General features: G+C 41.7%; 1 protein-coding gene across 1 annotated transcript in view; it reads left to right on the forward strand.

The window, feature by feature from the left end:
• Positions 1 to 241: 241 nt before the first annotated feature.
• The window catches only part of EPAS1 (endothelial PAS domain protein 1), a 153,383-nt gene continuing 135,680 nt past the window's right edge, over positions 242 to 17,944 (forward strand). The window contains exon 1 of the mRNA XM_039528832.1: positions 242 to 654. Within this exon, the coding sequence (XP_039384766.1) occupies positions 629 to 654 (26 nt within the window). The 5' untranslated portion in view covers positions 242 to 628. The remainder of the gene's footprint in view (positions 655 to 17,944) is intronic.

Raw genomic sequence — 17,944 nt, forward strand, 5'->3', positions numbered from 1 at the left:
CCGCAGCGCCCCCTCCTCCCGCGCGTGCCCTGAGCGCTCCTTGCCGGCCCGGCCACCCTCGCTCGCCGCCGCCTCTCGCGGCGTTGACCTCATCTCGGCAAGTCCTGCTGGAGCCGGGGTGGACGTGGTGGGAGGGGGCAGCGGGAGGAGGAGGGCTCAGCCAGCTCCCGTCCCCATTGGAGAACGAGCCGCGACAGCTCCAGCGGGAGACGGGGCTAAAGAGGCTGAACCTGCCCCCAGGAGCCCAGGGAAGCCTGAAGTTTTAAAGTGAGAACTTTCTTCTGGCAGGGCTTCAGATTCGAGGGGGATCCCGGGCTCTCCCGTCTCCTTCCCCCCTGGGCAGGCTGTACAATCCTCGGCAGTGTCCTGAGACTGTATGGTCAGCTCAGGGGCGACCTGGCCAGGATTGCTTCAGCCTTTTCCTGCAGGACAACTGGTGCCCCAGCCGTGCTGTCAGCTGCGAGAGCGCGAGCCATTCCCCGGCCTTCCCCCCTCCACGCCTGGGATCTCTAGGCTGCCGGGTGCTTGTGTGGGCAGGGACGATCGGCAAGCAGGACCCCCACAGCCGTGACCGAGGAGCCCTGGTTGGCAGCCCGAGTTGGTTTAAGCGGCACAACAAGCCTCAGTAATGACAGCTGACAAGGACAAGAAAAGGTAAGCGAGATTGGGGGGGGGGGCACAAGGGGCTGGATAGGCTCGGGGGTGGGATGTGCAATGAACGTGGGAACAGTGCAACTGCAACCGTGGTGCCCGGGCAGAGGCACGGGCTTTGGGAGTCCCCTGAGTTATGACGGTCCCAAGGACAGGACCGTGTCTTGTCGCCTGCTGGAGGGGTCATTAGTTGCTGCTGCCTGGGTGACTTCGATTTCTCCCGCAAGGCTGAGGCTGTTGCGTGGACTCCAGGTCCTGGGGCTGCTCCCCGGCTGGGACTCAGGATGCTTTCAGGCTAGAGCTGCCTGCCGCTGCTACCAAACTACCCAAGCTGGCGCTTTACGGGTCCAGCAGCAAATGGTTGAAGTTCATGGTAGTGATCCCCCTGACTGCCTGGGCGCGGGATCGGGCCCCGAGAGGGGTAGCGGAAGGGAAAATGGTTCTTGACAGTTAATTGTCTTGGTTGATCGCCGCAGCCGCGAAGGAAGAGGTTATTTCAGCAGGGCAGCAAAGATAACCTTCCTGCCCAAACCGCGCACAACAACTTTACACCAAGTGCGGAGGGTGGTCGCAGCCCTGCTCCTTCCTCTCTCCGTCTGTAGCGGCTCAGGCACAATGAACTCGCGTCCCAGATGGGTTGGTGCAGCAGGTTACAAAAAGTTAATTCCCCGCGGGAGGTGAAGGATTAAAAAACAACATAGCAGGTGGGGTGAGTTGCTTGCACTGAACAGGGCAGAAGGAAATTTACCAGGATGAACGATTTCCTAAACGTGATCTCAAAAGTAGGTGGTTTCAAAAGCTCCTCGTGATGTCACATACATTATAGCGAAACATAATGCAGTCGTGAGGCTCCAGCCCGCACTTTCCTGCGTCCCTGGGAGCTACAGGGAAGCGTAATGGATACTCCGCCGCTTCCCCGGGAGCGCACAGGAGCAATATACCCCCGTTTTTCACCTGCGCTCCCCAGTGCGGGTTTAGGGTAAAAACTGGGATATAAAGCCAAGCAAGTGTAGGTTCCGCATTAATCCAACCCCGGTTGATAGGACCCCGGCTGGAGTCTCAGGGGATAAGTACCGTGTGTTATTTTCCCAATGGGACTTTCGGCGGGGGCCAGTAGGGAGACATGGGACCGTAGGCTCGGCTCGGCTGAGCTCAGTTACACCGGTTGTGACTCCGGACTCATTTTCCTTAACGGGGCAGAGTGAGTCCGGATTAAGTCCTGTGTAACTGATCAGTATTTAGTCCAAGCGTTGACTGGAACACTGACTGAGCGAATCTCCTCTGCAGCTGCTGCTCCAGGGAGCTGAGCTCAGGGTGGAGTTAGTCCCTTTCTTGTTGAGGGTCTGCACTTCGGTTGCATTGAAAGTGAATATCCTGGTAGCGGCGCTCTGATTAGCTGCATTGGGCAATGTTCAGTTGTCTGTTTTCTGATTGGCTGCACCGGAGAGGTCTCTGATACTCGGAGGCTAAGGCAGGGATGGGCAAACTTTTTGGCTTGTGGGCCACATTGGGGAATAGAAATTGTATGGCGGGCCATGAATGCTCACTAAATTGGGGTGGGGTTGTAGGTGGGGGTGCTGGAGAGGATGAGGGCTGGTTGGGGGGTGTGGGCTCTGGGGTGGGGCTGGGGATGAGGAGTTTGGGGTGTAGAAGGATGCTGTGGGCTGGGATTGAGGGGTTTGGAGAGTGAGAAGGGGATCAGGGTTGGGGCGTAGAGAGAGGCTCAGGGGTGCAGGCTCTGAACTGCACTTATCTCAAGAGGTTCCCGGAAACAATGGCATATCCCTTCTATGGCTCCTACGCAGGCCAGGCAGGCACAACCCCTGCAGCTCCCATTGGAGCACATAGGAGCCAGAGTGGGGCCCTGCCATTGCTGGTGTGGCCCCTGGCTGGAGCACCTGAGCGAGGCTGAGCCCCAGACCTCGCTCCCCAGTTTGTCCACCCCTGGGCTAAGGTCTCCCCACCCTATTATAGGCAAAATATGAAATTATTTCCATTATGGTGAAGTGTAAGAAAACAAGCAATTTACTCCCACTTTCTTGCTCCATCCAAAAATCTTCTGCAAAGTGGGAAAGAACCCACCTTTCTGGTGGGTATCAATCTTCCTCATACAAAGAAGAGCATACAATATAATTGAAAATACATAACTGCACCCATAGCTGGTCATTTGAAACTAAGGTCATGCACTTATGCAGACCACAATCAACAACAAATACTAGTTCTCCAGTCTTGTTCTCCAATTCAGGGTTATTTAGGTCATTAGTTTTCGGCGATTAAGCTAATGCAATTTACAACAAAGTTTATTATTTTTAATGTCAATTAGGTAATTATTTTTTCAGTTGAAGATGGTGTTTTAGAAGGAAGGAATTTTAACAAAACATGCTTCATAATTACAATTACATGGGAATAGTTTACATGTTATGTAAACATTTATTAATTTTATATTGCTGATAAATCTCAACATATGATGTACTGAGGGTGTACTGTGTAGGTAGCCTCATCATTTTGGGAATCTGATGAAACACCAGAATTTAATATAGGACCTGAGGGGCATGTTGTGTTTTAACTGCCAATCATTTCACTTAAAGTTGAGGGCTCTGTGAATGTGCTGAGCACAGTTATTGGGTAGGTGTTTCTCTCTTACTCTTATTAAATATTTTTTTGTTGCATGGAGATGTAAAGTAAGGATTTAATTATATCATAGTAATATGGCCAAGGAAAACAGAAATCCAGGTATTCAAGCTCCGTAATTACCACTGAGAACCTACTGAATCTTAATACAAATTGTTCGGTGCTCTGTACATGTTACAGGTGGAAACAAAGGGAAAGAAATCAGGAACTATAGTGCAAAACTGGCAGACATTTAACTCATGTGAAATCAATGAGAGTACTTGCATGAGTAAAGACTATCCAAGTGATTAAAAATTGCAGGATTGACCCATGTGTTGAGATATTCAAGCTATTTTATGCTATCAGTGTTTGCAAGATTGACTTTTGTCATTGAATACAGAAATATGTAAATACAAGCTGTAATTTATGAAGGAAATACCTTATCTTGCCATTGTTCTTATATAGTTGTTTCATTTACTGATATACTAAGCTTCTAAAAATTGTATTTAATATTTCATTTTAATTTGTGCACTAGCTCCAGATCATTGACTAAGCTACACTATGAGCAGTGTGAAAATTATTGCACTGGATAACTTTAGTTAAATTGTATTTTTAGAACCATCAGCATATCAGATATTAATTTATTAGCGCTATATACTTTATCTGAACTGCACATTTGTTCTACATATGAGTTAACATTCTATGCAAAGAACGAGGTACTGGATAATGTTATGTACCCTCATAATTCTGTTTTGAAGAGAAGAGTGAAAAAAATTATGGTACAGTAAGGTATGTTATAAAAATATGTAGTATGTTTAATAAAGGGCTGAAATAATCTTCAGACTGAAAATTCACAATTTTAATGAAAGATAGTAATATCACAGTTTTTAACAAAAAAATTCACTCTTAATCACCTAAAACTATAAGGGAATGAGCACTGTCTAGTGCACAGAGAACTTTGAAACTAAGCGGATTTTAGGGTATGACTGCACTGCAATTAAACCCCTGTGGTGGGGCTGTAATGTTGCAGTGTAGATGTTTGGGCTCTGCTTGCCAGCCATAGGTGTTTTGCAGTGTAGACATACCCATAGATGGCAACTGTCTCAAGACAACGGTGTAATTGCCAAAACAGTTCAGTTACTATGTGTCATGCTGCAGCATTGAGAGTGGCTAAAAAGTTCAGTTCTCAAGGGGCAGGTCTTGCCACAGATGGTGCAGTTTTAAGGCTCGGCCGAAGATGAAACCAGTGCACTACTGGTGCTTGAGTCCTACTGCACTTTCTTCTTTCCTCTCTTTGGTTTTCTCTCTCTAAAGTGCCTAAGAATATACTTTTGTATATAGCACAATACTGAAATTTAGGAGATCTGGGATCTAATTTACTGGTTCTGCCACTGACTCAAGTGTGAGCTTAAGTAAATCACTTGACATTCTTGTGCCTATTTCCATATCTCAGAAGTAGGGTAATAATACTTACCTATCTCTTAGGTGTGTAATAGAGGTGAGTATAATGTTTGTATGGTGCTTTGAGATGAAAGGTGATGTATCTAGTTCAGTATTCTTTCAGGTGTGTGTGTATGAATGTATGTATGTACAGGAATATTCTGCATAGCCAATTGAAACTTAATATATTTTATTTTCATTTGTTGCTTTTATATGAATGATTTATTGCCTTTAGTTTATCAGTTGCTACAGTATTATTAGCTTGATTTCTAGCTGGATATACAGCTGGAAACTTAACGTGGCTCACGTAATAGCACAATTTATAAATCAATTTCATGGAGAAAAAGTGATGATGCTAATAAAAATCTGTTTTGTAGGACTTCCAGGCAAGTCTTGAGGCATAAGCCTTGAGGAACAGTTCTGCCACCATAAAACAAGAGGCACTCCATGAAGGATAATCCAGGACATTTTACACTGTGCTCCATTTAAATCAAAGATCATCCTTGGATTCTCACATGGGAGTTACATTTCAGTCCAAGTCAAAGAGATCTGAGTAACATTTTATGAAGAACTGTCAAGTTGTCACACTCTCATTAGTAGGTGTAAGGTGCATTTCCTAAAATAAAAATCTGGTCTGAGTCGTCTACCACCGACTTTGATGGACCGACTTTGATGGAAAATGAATTGATCCATTACTTCAAATTAGTCAGTGGAAAGTTTCTTGTAGGTATTTGTATTCTTAAACAAAAAGTAAATATTTCTTAGAATATTAATATATTTTAAGAAATAATTGAAAGAATAAAACAAATTTTGCTTGCAAGATAATATAAACTAAGAGTAATCAATATAGCATACATTTAATCTTCATATTCCAAACATGGCCATATGCAAAATCATGATACATTTTTTTTTCATATGATATTTCAGTCTTCTGAGAACTTCTTTTCAGATATTTGAACTGTCTTTGGATTTTATTTAATCATGATTGATTTTTGCTTGTAATTGGTTATAATTTTTTTATAATTAGAATTTTTTTTCTTCAAGACACATTGCAGGACCAAGTAGATTTTGCTCTGTATTTATCAGGAACATAGGATTTAGTGTTTCGTGTGGAACAGTCTTTGGAGTAAAGCGAATGAGTGCAGACACTGTCAAAGCTGTTCTTTTGCTCAAAGTGAACATTGATGATGCTTGTTCGGTGTTTCCTGATAAATTCATTCAGAACAAAGATTGCTGGAAAGAAAACTACTAGAGATTTTTCAAGTTGAGAAAATGAACAACTTAGACTATGAGAAATATGCATGTGCCACTGCTGAGTCAGACTCTGGCAGTAGTGATTTTTAAGTGTACTTTTGTATGATTATTTCATTATTCCCCTCCCCCCCCCATGTCTGCAGAAAAGTTAATGGTTGTTAATGACACTATACTGAAGTCAGACAGATTTTTTTTATAAGCCGTGCTAATTTTTAGGTGCTGCGTGATGTTAGAGGGGGAGGGAACAAGGTGTGAAAAAATTGACCAAAACACCAAACATCTGATACTTAAATATCCCTGTTCAACTATGGCGAGATAACTGAATGCTTTCTGTTTAAAGCTTGATACTGCTAAGTGCTAAGAAACTCTCATGAGATACTTTGTGCCTTCAACTCCCATTGACTTCTCCCTTAAAGGACTGATTCTGCACAACTGAGGTCAATGAGAAATATGCCATTTTCTTTAATCGGAGAAGGATGGGGTCCTAAGAGCTTTACCATCAATAGTAGCCTGCAAATCCTTACTCACAAAAGAACTAATCCAATTGTCAGAAACCAAGTCCCATAGACTTCAGTGGCACCCACATCCAATTAGAAGGGGTAGGTTTCAGTTCCCCAGCCACTGTTCATTCCACTCATATTACAGCCCAAATATTTGGACTTTATACAGGTTGAATGGATTTCACCCTGATAACTGCAGAATGTGGGCATTTGTTGTCATTTGTGAGACTACTAAAATTGTCTTGGTTTCTGCCAAGTTATATATATTTTTGACTTCACAAACACTGTTTCTGTCAAAATTCATAACCACTCACATGATGAATGCTAAAATCTGGCACCCTTGAGTGGAGTACCTCATTTTGATTTTCTGTTTGTCAAATAACATTACATTTTCTACTAACCTGTTCTTATCCCCAGTTATCATATATTCACCCTGTTCAGATACTATAAAAGCCTTCAGTACTGGAATTCTGTTATTATGGTATCCTTCATATTTAGGGACCTTGCCATAAATCTAAATAATGAATCTCTTCTTGCTTTCTATAGCACATCTAATTTTATGATGTAGCAGTCACATATGGAAATTCCAATGTATACATTTCAAAACAAGGGCTGTTGTGCACTGTGAATTCTATAACTGTGTTTTTAAGTACTTCCACTAACTGCAAAAATTTGACCTATCTACAAAGAATTATAAACTTCCAGTGAACAAAATTTTATTTTCCTACCTTTAAGAGTTTTACAGGCTATGGGGAAAAAAAGTACTGCATTGTCTTTAAAACTCACGTTCTGGAGAGCCAGATACTACAACCTTTATTCCTGAAAGCAGTTCTTACTGCTGTAGGTAGTCCCATTGAAGTCAATGGAATTATAGCACTTGTATGAGTAAGCACTGAAGGATTGGGCTGTTTGTTGCCAGCATAATAGTTTGTTTGGCAAAGAGTGAAAGGAAGATGTGTAATGTATTGCAATTCATATTTCAAATGTGAGCATAGAACTGACCTTTCTTACTCAGTTGTATTTTTTCCAAATGTAATGCTTGAACTACAATGCTCAAGCTCCAGTGTCGGCTGAAACTCATTATAATCACTTTCTTTACATTGGGCATCTTGCTACATGAACTGAAAAAACAGCCTTGCAGAGAAAAAACCCTATTTCATTTTGATTCATTTTACTCCTCTCAAATTATGAATATCAGGTAAAGGAATTGACGGCCAATGAGGCACAGTAATAAAGGCAGACTATTTTAAATACAGTAAATTCTATAATGAAAAGGTGGGTGAGGTAACATCTTTTACTGGACCAACTTCTGTTGGTGAAAGAGACACACTTTTGAGATTACACAGAGCTTTTCTTCACGTCTGGGAAAGGTACTCAGAGGGTATGTCTACACTGCCGCTCACCTGTGTCACCTGACTCAGGTTCACAGGGCTTGGGCTGAGGGGTTACAAAACTGTGATGTAGGTTTTCGGGCTCAGGCTGGATCCTGGGCTCTGGCACACTCCCCACTCGCTGGGTCCCAGATCCTGGGCTCCAGCCCAAGCCCAAACATCTACACTGGCTGCAGTTTTTAGCCCCATGAGCCTGTGTTGGCTGACACCGGCTTGCCACAAGTTTTTTATTGCAGTGTAGACACACCCAAGTGTCACAGCTAAATACAAGGTGGAGCAGGTTTGTTTATCATGAGAGTTAACATGTTGTAAGACAGTGGCTCTCAACCTTTTCAGATGACTGTACCTCTTTCAGAGTCTGATTTGACTTGCGTACCCCCAGGTTACACCTCACTTAAAAACTGCTTACTTACAAAATCAGACATAAAAATACACAAGTGTCACAGCACACTATTCCTGAAAAATTGCTTACTTTCTTATTTTTACCATATAATTATAAAATCAATTGGAATATAAATATTGTACTTACATTTCAGTGTACAATATGTAGAGCAGTATAAACAAGTTATTGTCTGTATGAAATTTTAGTTTGTACTGACTTTGCTAGTGCTTTTTATATAGCCTGTTGTAAAACTAAGCAAATATGTAGATGAGTTGGTGGTACCCCCTGGAAGACCTCTGAATACCCCCAGGGGTACATTGACTCTCTTACAACCTGGTTGAGAACCACTGTTGTAAGAGAGCCATTCGAGGTAAAGTGAGTAATTAACACCTCTGCAATAAGAGGACAAAGGATCCTGCCCTAACAGATGCAAAACCTGCAGACATCTCTCCACTGGTATGATGATCAGTATGCCTCACAACATATCTTTCAAGATCCATAGGTCCTACATGTGTCACTCAAACCATGTGGTATACCTCATCCACTGCACTAAATGTCCCAATAACAACTGTATGGGTGAAACAAGACAATCACTATGCTTAAGAATGAACACAAATAGAAAAGACAAAAACACCATATCACCTGTGGGTGGACATTTTTCACAAAATGCTCATTCCATATCTTACCGCTCAGTCCTTATCCTCAAAAGAAACCTGCACAACCTTCAAAGGATGAGCCTGGGAGCTTAAATTAATAACTTCGTTAGACACTCAAAATCATGGACTTAATAAAGACACTGGATTTATGGCTTATTGCAACAATCTATAACCCCTAACCCGCCTATGACTGGAGAGGTGTTAACTGCAGACTTCACCTTGAATGGTCCCTTACAACATGTTAACTTCTTATGCTAAACAATCTATTCCACTTGGCATCTAGCTGTGTCACTGAATACTTTTCCCAGAGGTGAAGAACAGCTCTGTGTCAGCTCTACTGCTTGTCTCTTTAATCAACAGAAGTTGGTCCAATAAAAGACATTACATCACCCACCTTGTCTCCCTAATGTCCTGAGACCAACACAGTTATAACAACACTGCAAACTAATACACAGAAATGTGTATATTTCTCTATACACAGAAATGCCTTTTCCATTTAGATCTGTTAATAGTGAAGTGCGGTGATCAGGGTATTCTTTTAAATATTAGTGTGCTTGCTTATACATCATATATACATGCTGGGAGAAAATTCTGGATGTGCATTTCACTTTATGGCATACTGTAAGGCATGAAGTACATGCCAATAGCCAGAACACACCATTATAGATTAAAACAAAATGCAAATATGGTACACTATGCAGGTGCAGTTTTTTATGTTACTTCCTTGAGATAAATCTTGTTATCTGTCAGTCTAGTGCTGTGTTCAGTAGCTGCTTAAACATTAGTTGGAGCAAAGTGTTTTAATTAGCTGGTGCTCATAAGAGCTTAATCACTTATAGACAGTATTCACTTTTTATTAGACTTGCAAGATTATTCACAACTACCAAGCTTCCTTTTTGTATAATGCTGTGAAACTGCTTAATGCCGCTTTCCAATAGCACTGTAGAATACAGTATTTGTTTTATGACGTACAGTTGACCAGTTGGATGATAGCAGTTAGTGTCCCAAATTAGCCATATTTAATTATACTTTTTAGTACTAAATTTAATTATGATTTTGGCTCTTTTGTCTGCATGATTGTATTTAGCTCTAGATTTTTTTTAATTGTTAAGAATTGTACCACAAACAGTCCTTTGCAAACTGTGTGCCATTTTAGATATTAAAACAATTTTAGGCTGTTTTTATAAAGAGTTTGAGATGGGATAAAATATCCATTGTGCTCCACTGTCCATCGCATTACATGACACAGCAAATATTGAATATTCCATTCTATAGAAGCTCATTAAATGTTTTGTCTAACAAGAAGCAAAGTTGCTTTAGTTGAATTTTTGTGTCTGATCTTCAGTCAAAGAGGTGCCCTGATCTTGACCCTTCCTGTATGTATGATTATGTGGAGTCAGCAGTTTTCTTTGATTAATGGAATGTTTATGGTGTTCCCTCCAAAAGATCGTTTGAAAAAGTTCAGAAAACTTTACAAATGTTCTATTTTTGCCTGTGGTTGTAAAATTAATATCAGATTATTGCAGCTTTATGGACAGTTTTGTGCATCTGAGCAGAAGCAGAATGTTTGGTTTGTATTGTTTTTTAATGAGGACAGTAGATTAGAAAAAAACAAAAATCTACAGAAACTGTTTCATTCCAGCTAAAATGTAGGCAAACATACTCTGCTCTGGGATATCAACAATAATAATGACTGGCATCTTGATTCTATGCTGTATTTATTTACGTTGCAAGCCAGTTAGAAGCAAAGGAGAGATCTAATAGTTTTACATTTTCACTCTCAAATTTAACATTTGCCTTTAAACCCTTTAAGAATATATATAGCCAAAACAGAACTAAATACATTCTTTTTTTTTTCTAAAAGTCCTTAATAATTCATATGTGTAACATAATATATTAGAAGTAAAAGCAAGCTTTAAAAAAAATCTACTGCTCAACAACTTGTGCCTCTGTCCATCACCAAGGAGCAAAATGTGAAAAAAGTCAGAATTATTAAAATGTTTCTCATCTATAAAAGTAGTCTGGTATGTGAAGTTGATATTAATTAAATAATTCTCAAAGAAGGAAAATATCAACATGAAGCACGTCAAATTACACTTTTTAATTATGGTCCCTAGGTTGAGTCTACAAAATTAAGGCCATATATGGAATAGCGTACCTAAATGACTTAAAAAGCTGGGCCAGATCCCCAGCTTGTGTACATTGGGTTAGTTCTGTTAAAGACAATGGAGCAATATCATTAAGCTTTTAAGTCAACACTTGTCATTGAGATAACTAGGGGCAATTCACATCTCTTACAACTGTATTTTTCCTGAGTGTACATGCAGGAAAGATGGTTATAGCACTTTTCAAGAACTCCTCTTACTAAAAAGTGTAATTGTTGCAATAATCAGACACACGGAGGAATAAAGGCTTAGTGAGCTGAATCTTTATTACATCAAGGACATCTGTCTCTAAATTTTAAAATCTTTAGGGAAAAAACCAATAGTAGTGTATCAAATCCATAGATGCTAGGAAGCTAATATAAGTGATTAATGAAATGGGTCTTTAGACTCCAAGATCAATAGAAACGAAACCATTTTAATTGATTATTTCTTATAAACGAATGATAGAGAGTCAACTTAAATGTCTGTAAACTTTCATTTTAATAACTTGAGCAATGTAGGTATTGGGTTTTCTTTCTTGTTGTTGGGCTGTTGCTTTGATGATCAACCTTCATATTATATGAAGATTGCATGTTATGACTAGTTCTTCAACTCTTTCAATGTATCATCTCCAACAGCAATCTGAAGACTATTGATTCCAAAGGCAGCTGGCTGCCCATTCTCCCAGTTGGACAGGAACACAACTAGATGATCATTTTTACCAAATGAAGTTGTTGTGTTTACCAAATGAAGTTTTTGATGGTGTAGAATGGTTGCCACAATCCGCTGCAATCCCTGTACGTACTATACTCTGTAGTGTACTGATATTCATGAGTGATGCTATATAAATTAGTCACTCTTTCCCCCACCCCCACTATCTCTTAGCTACTGGGCCTTTATAATTGTTTTTCAGAAAATAAAAAGTCTGAATTAGGTACCTACTGATGTGAAATGTGCACCTCTCTAAATTAATCAGCACCTTCAACTTCCACTGTGACTTCATTGGCATTCCATTGATTCCTTTCCTGTTCTTTTCTTCCTATTGTGCAGCATGTGGCAGGATCAGAAAGTAGAATACCACAGGGTTTTTATACATTTAGAGATGTCAGTTGCACATACTTAATTGACATTTCTTTTAAAAGCCCTTTCCTTAACAATGGACTTTGAAGTTTAGACTGCCACTTCTCATTTTAGAAAATACAATTGTACTGTCTAAGGAAAAGATAAAATTAGATATATGAAGAGTTTTTTAAATCAAGTAACTGCATTAAATTATGTAGATATTGATAAAAGTATCATTAGCTAGCAGTCTGAAGGTGTATGTGGTAATAAAATTAGCAGAATCATTAAAAACTTGTTTGGAACCAATAAAATATGAACATTATCTGTTGTAAATATTTATGTACCCCATTATCTGAGTCTGAAAACATATTTGGAGGCTGAAGATAGACAAATTCAGACTAGAAATAAGTCACAAATTTGTAAAATCATAATTAACCGACCATTATTACACCTAACTTAAGGATGTGGTGGATTCTCCATCACTTGCAGTTTTGAGTCAGGACTCAATGTCTTTCTACAAGGTATGCAGTAGCTCAAACAGAAGACAGGAGGTTTGATGCAGAAATTATTGGGTGAGCATCCTTGGACTGTGTTATGCAGGAGGTCAGTCTAGATCAGAGGTTCTCAAACTGTGGTCCGAACTCCATTCAGATGGTCCACGGATAGTTCCCCCTAAGGTGTGCGCCTGCACACAGCCGTGGCTCCACTAATTTGGTGCCTGGACCCTGGAGAAGATGCACATGTAAGGTGAGGTGGTGGCCTTAGAGGGAATAAGGGGTAAGTGGGAGGGGGCAGTGGGGTGAGAAGAAGGGGCGGGGGGAATTTGGGATGTGCAGGGCTGTGGCGGCCAGAGAAAGAGGTGACTTTCCTCAGCGCCAGGGCTGGGGCTGCTGGGGAGAGATGGCCCTCCTTCCCAGCATCAGCTCTGTGGTAGGGGAGAGACCTCCGGAGAACTGCCTGAGGGACTTGCCACTGTCCCTTTTCTGGGTGAGGCACCCTGCCCCCAGCCGAGTAGGGACAGTCCCATCTTATATGTCCGCGCCTGGCACAGGCGTAACACATCTTCTGTTCCACGCCAGGCCTCCTGGCCCTGGCACTGGGCTCCTCCTCCAGTCCTCGGTAGTTCCTCCTGAACTCCCTCCGGAGGAGCTTTATTAGGGCCTGCTGTTCCTCCGCCAGCTGGGCCATCTGTCCATGGAGGTCCCATTGCACCTCCAACAGTCCACTCTGGGTCTCCCAGCTCCCCTGCAGGTCATCAGCCCCCTTCCTCTGGGGCGCTGACACTGGGGCCCACCCAGGGACAACACCTGGGGTCTCCCCATAGAAAACCCCAGCGTACCCAGAATCCACCATCTCTTGCTTGTTCCTTCAGTGTCCAGGCAATTGTCCCGCTGTCCTGCCTTGCCCCTATGCCTGCATTCTCCACCACCTGTAAGCACGAGGGACTCACCCCTTTGGCGCCTCCTGCTGGTCCTTCTGGGCATTAGCTCATCCAGCCTCTGGAGCACCCTCTGCTCTTTGCACACCGGGGTGCTGCACCCTGGCAGTACACCCCACAGTCTCTGGGTCCCCCCTCCCCAGGGAACCCCCACCCACTGTGCCCACCTCACCTCAGTATAAGGCTACTGCCAGTCGTCATCTAGCCCCCGCTCCCTGCGGCAGACTGCAGTATCAGCCTACTCATCACTGGCAAGGTTGGGTTTGGACCTGTTGCCTTTGCCTACCCCTGGGCTGTCCTCTGCAACCTCCCATTGGCCTTCTGCTAGGCCGCAGCCTGGGGCTTTCCAGGCTGGAGCTCCCCAACTTCTCTGCCTTTCTCCAGCCCTGCTCCACTCCAGTACCCTCTTCAGTGCCCAAGCAGCCAGACCCATCTCCCTCTATTGCTAAAGAGTGACTGCTGAGTCCTGGCTCCCAGCCTCTTATATAGGGACAGCTGAGGCCTGATTGGGACGTGGCCCAGGTGTGGCTGCTTCACCAATCAGTCTAGTAGCTGCTTTCCCCAGGGCTGTCTTTATACCCCTCAAGGCAGGAGTGGGTGACCACCCCGCTACACAAACAAAACTACTTCATACAACACTTATATTATCATACAGTACTTATACAAATGGCTACCTTTCTTAAGTAAGTTACTGCCATAGGAAACCTAGTACAATATCAGAGGGGTAGCCGTGTTAGTCTGGAAGTGGATGCATCCGACGAAGTAGGTATTCACCCATGAAAGTTCATGCTCCAAAACGTCTGTTAGTCTATAAGGTGCCACAGGACTCTTTGCTGCTAGTACAATAGTATCCACAAACATACTTAGTACATCTGTTATCCACTATTTATTTAGGAGACCATTTTCTTTAAGTAACCAATTTTTGTCAATCCTCTAAAATAGGTTTCCTTGTACATAGTACACTGTAATTTAGAAATACTTGAAATAATCTACAGTACTACTTGAAATAATCTACAGTATTTCATGAAAACCAATGTTCATTATTAAGCTCATTTTCCTGCTGCATAAAGGCCTTGCAATTTTATGTTCTTGGAGCCTTTAATTAATTACATTTTGTTTGCACACAGTGAAAAATCACTTGATGATCATGAGAATTTTGATATCAATGGGTTTAATAGCATTTCAATTGTCAGTATACTGTAGTTTACGTTTAGAACACACAATTGTGCACTTGCACAACAAATGTTTGCTTAGTATTAAGATAGAGAAGTATGAAGGTCACATGTTAGTGGTTATGAAGGAGCTTTTATAAATGTAATGTAACAAGATTCCCTGTATTTTATTTCACCAGAGGTAAATAATGGACACAATAAATGGTAGCATAGTCACTGCACTTAATATCTGAGTAACAGTCCATTTTCACTTGCATTTAACAATGCATTTGTATGATAAACCACAGACCAATCCTTTAAATATCATTCTTGTTATAACACTCCAGTTATTATCAGTGAATCTCCATGGCCTGTGCATTCACAATTATATTACCCTCTGTATGAGTGAATTCTTGACATTATCAACTCTGCTTATTGTCACAATACTTTGAAGATCTTTGATGTGACATTAAAATACAGTAATTTGACTAGCTTTATATATAATGGAAAATGTGCTATTGCTTACAGATAAACTGAAGCCATCACAATAATTTTAATTCTAACTGCAACTTGCTTCACACTCTAAAGTATTTTCTGTGACACAGTATATGAGACTGCTGTGTCTAGTTAGATTTTATATTCTACTATTGTACAATAGCGTTCTTGATCATTGTCAGTCTCATATGCAGGATATAATTCCACTTATTGGAGCCCACAAGATAACTACATAGAGTACTGGCTTGCTGCTGCTCCCACTGAATTCAATAGGAGCAAGAATGGCTTTGTAAATAATCTTCTGATTAGTAAAATGATACAAATAATTGTAGGGTGAAGTCCTGAATTCAGAACTTATTTGGGTAATGGAAGCTTTGTTTGGGTAAGTTCTGAGTAAAGGACTCCAGGCTTTGGATCTGAGGGCTATATTGTTCCGTGAATTTTTAAGCAGTACTTTTATTGAAATGAAAAAATTGATGACCACTATGTCCAGAGTATTTGAATGACTCATGGATTTTACTAAGGACTAGATTGTCTCTCTTGTGGTGGTTGTGGGGGAGAAAAACTCTGCTAGGATTCTTTTGGAGAGCTTCTTCCAGGTTGTTTTGTTGGGAGGGTGGGGTTTCCTCTCTCCCTCCCCCCTGCCCTACAGGAATGAACTGTAAAGTCTGCCACTAAACCCCACTGATTCCCAGGAAAGGAGGGTCATCAGCATGAAGGCCTTGTGTCCCTGATTACCTCTGGTTCTGGCTGCCCTTAGGATTCCCCCTTTTAATGAGGATCCCTGCCATAAAGGAGGATCCATGGGAAAAGGACTGTGCTGCTTTTCCCAGGGAATCTCCAGGTGGCCTAACCCAGCCACTCCCACCCTTCGCTGAAGCCAATTCTAAACAAATGCAGTCTGAGGAAAGTCAGTGGAGGCAGCTGACCCCTCCACATATGAATGGGTGAGCTCCATGCATGGAGGAGATCCTCTTTTTGTGGTCACACTGAAGGCAACATCTGGCTCTAGTGCAACAATGTGGCTCCTGCAGTTAAGAAAATGTTGGTGTTTGATTTTTGACACAGCATCTTTCTCACCTGACCGATTTTGACAACTTAAACCCGTGCTCTTAAAATGCTAACCCAAAGTTGCTGGATCACTGTTTTTAGTTTGACAGCAGAACCTTTTTCTGGCAGCTTTGTTCAGCCCCTCATGAACTCTTCAGTGCTACAGTTGTAATAACGTTGTTATAACTGAAGATTTAATTTTCTTACAGTTGTATTTTCCTCTCAAAGTGATTTGAAGGATATGTTATTGCCATTACTAACCAGAGGGATATTTCTATGAAAACATCCTTTCTACTATCAAGTTGTCTTAACATTGCCACAGGTTTTTACATAGTAGAGCTATATATTCTACAAATGATTCAGAAAAAGAGAATACCCTATTTACATAGGCATGCACTTACCTGAAAGTGGAATATAAGCAGATGCAGATGTTTGCAGGGAAACTTAATACCACTGTTTAGAAACACTTATTATTACCCATAGAAAAACATTGTTTATTAACCATGTAACCAGCCAATCCAGAGCCATGTCAAACTGAGGATCTGCAAGCTGAGGATGTCATTTTGTGAATATCAACTCTGAACTCAGTTATTTGCTCTGACACTGGCTCAGTGCCGGAAGCACTATGAAAGGAGTACACCAAGATCTGTTTCTGGCAACCCCTTTGACTGATACAAGATAAACCCTGACAGACTCTAGAAACAGCCAGATTTACCACAGCCAGAAGGCTGGCTCTTCAGGAAAGGTCCTTATGGTGGGGGGTTTGGAGCAAATGGAACTAGGGAGGGTCTGCACTTCCTAGAGCTGAAATTGTCTCCTATAAAGAACAGGCATCCTACTTTGAGCAACTTTCTTAAATTACAGTCAGGTGTTTGGAATTAAATACTCAAGGGCCAAGTTCAGAGGTGATATAACTTCTGGTGTAAATTGCATGTCACTAAGTAGGGTGTAAATTACTTGTTGAGGGATTAAAAGGGAGTGAATATGGCAGGAAAAGCCTCTAAACTTTTGTAGAGAGGAAGAACCCTGATTAAGGGTCTGGATAAAGAGTCAGGAAATCTGAGTTCGGTTTCTGGTGCTGCCACCAACTTCCTGTGTGATCTCTGGAAATTTAGTTAATTGTGCCTCAGTTTTCCATTTGTAAAAGGAGGTAGTAATACATCATCACTTCCACCCTTTGTCTGTCATGTCTATTTAAATTGAAAAATTTTTAGTAGCAACTTTCTCTGCCCAGCACAATGAAATCCATACCTTGTTTGGGACTCCTAAATAAGAATAATTAACAAGAAGGTCAAAAGAAATAGTGGGGCCTATGTTACCTTACTGCCTTCTTATGCTATCTCATTAATTGTTTTTCCTACTATACCACTTCCTGCTATCCCTCGATGTATAAATTATACCTGCTTATAAGTAATTTACACCACCATTTGCATCTCCTATGAATTTGGCCCTTATGTTATAAGATCAATGCAGTGTTCCCTCTATTTTTTCCTACCCATGTGCGGAATACATTTTGGTATGTGCACCAATATGGAGGTGATGTGTGACACATCACCTCCATATTGGTGGACATAACACCATTCATGTGGTGGGGGTGGGGCTGAGGTGTTCGGAGTGTGGGAAGGGGCTCAGGGCTGGGGCAGAGCATTGGGGTGCGGGTGTGTGTGTGAGGGCTCCGGCTGGGGGTGCAGGCTCTGGGTTGGGGCTAGGGATGAGGGGT

The sequence above is a fragment of the Mauremys reevesii genome, linkage group 3, assembly GCF_016161935.1.
Source record: "Mauremys reevesii isolate NIE-2019 linkage group 3, ASM1616193v1, whole genome shotgun sequence".
NCBI lineage: Eukaryota > Metazoa > Chordata > Testudines > Geoemydidae > Mauremys > Mauremys reevesii.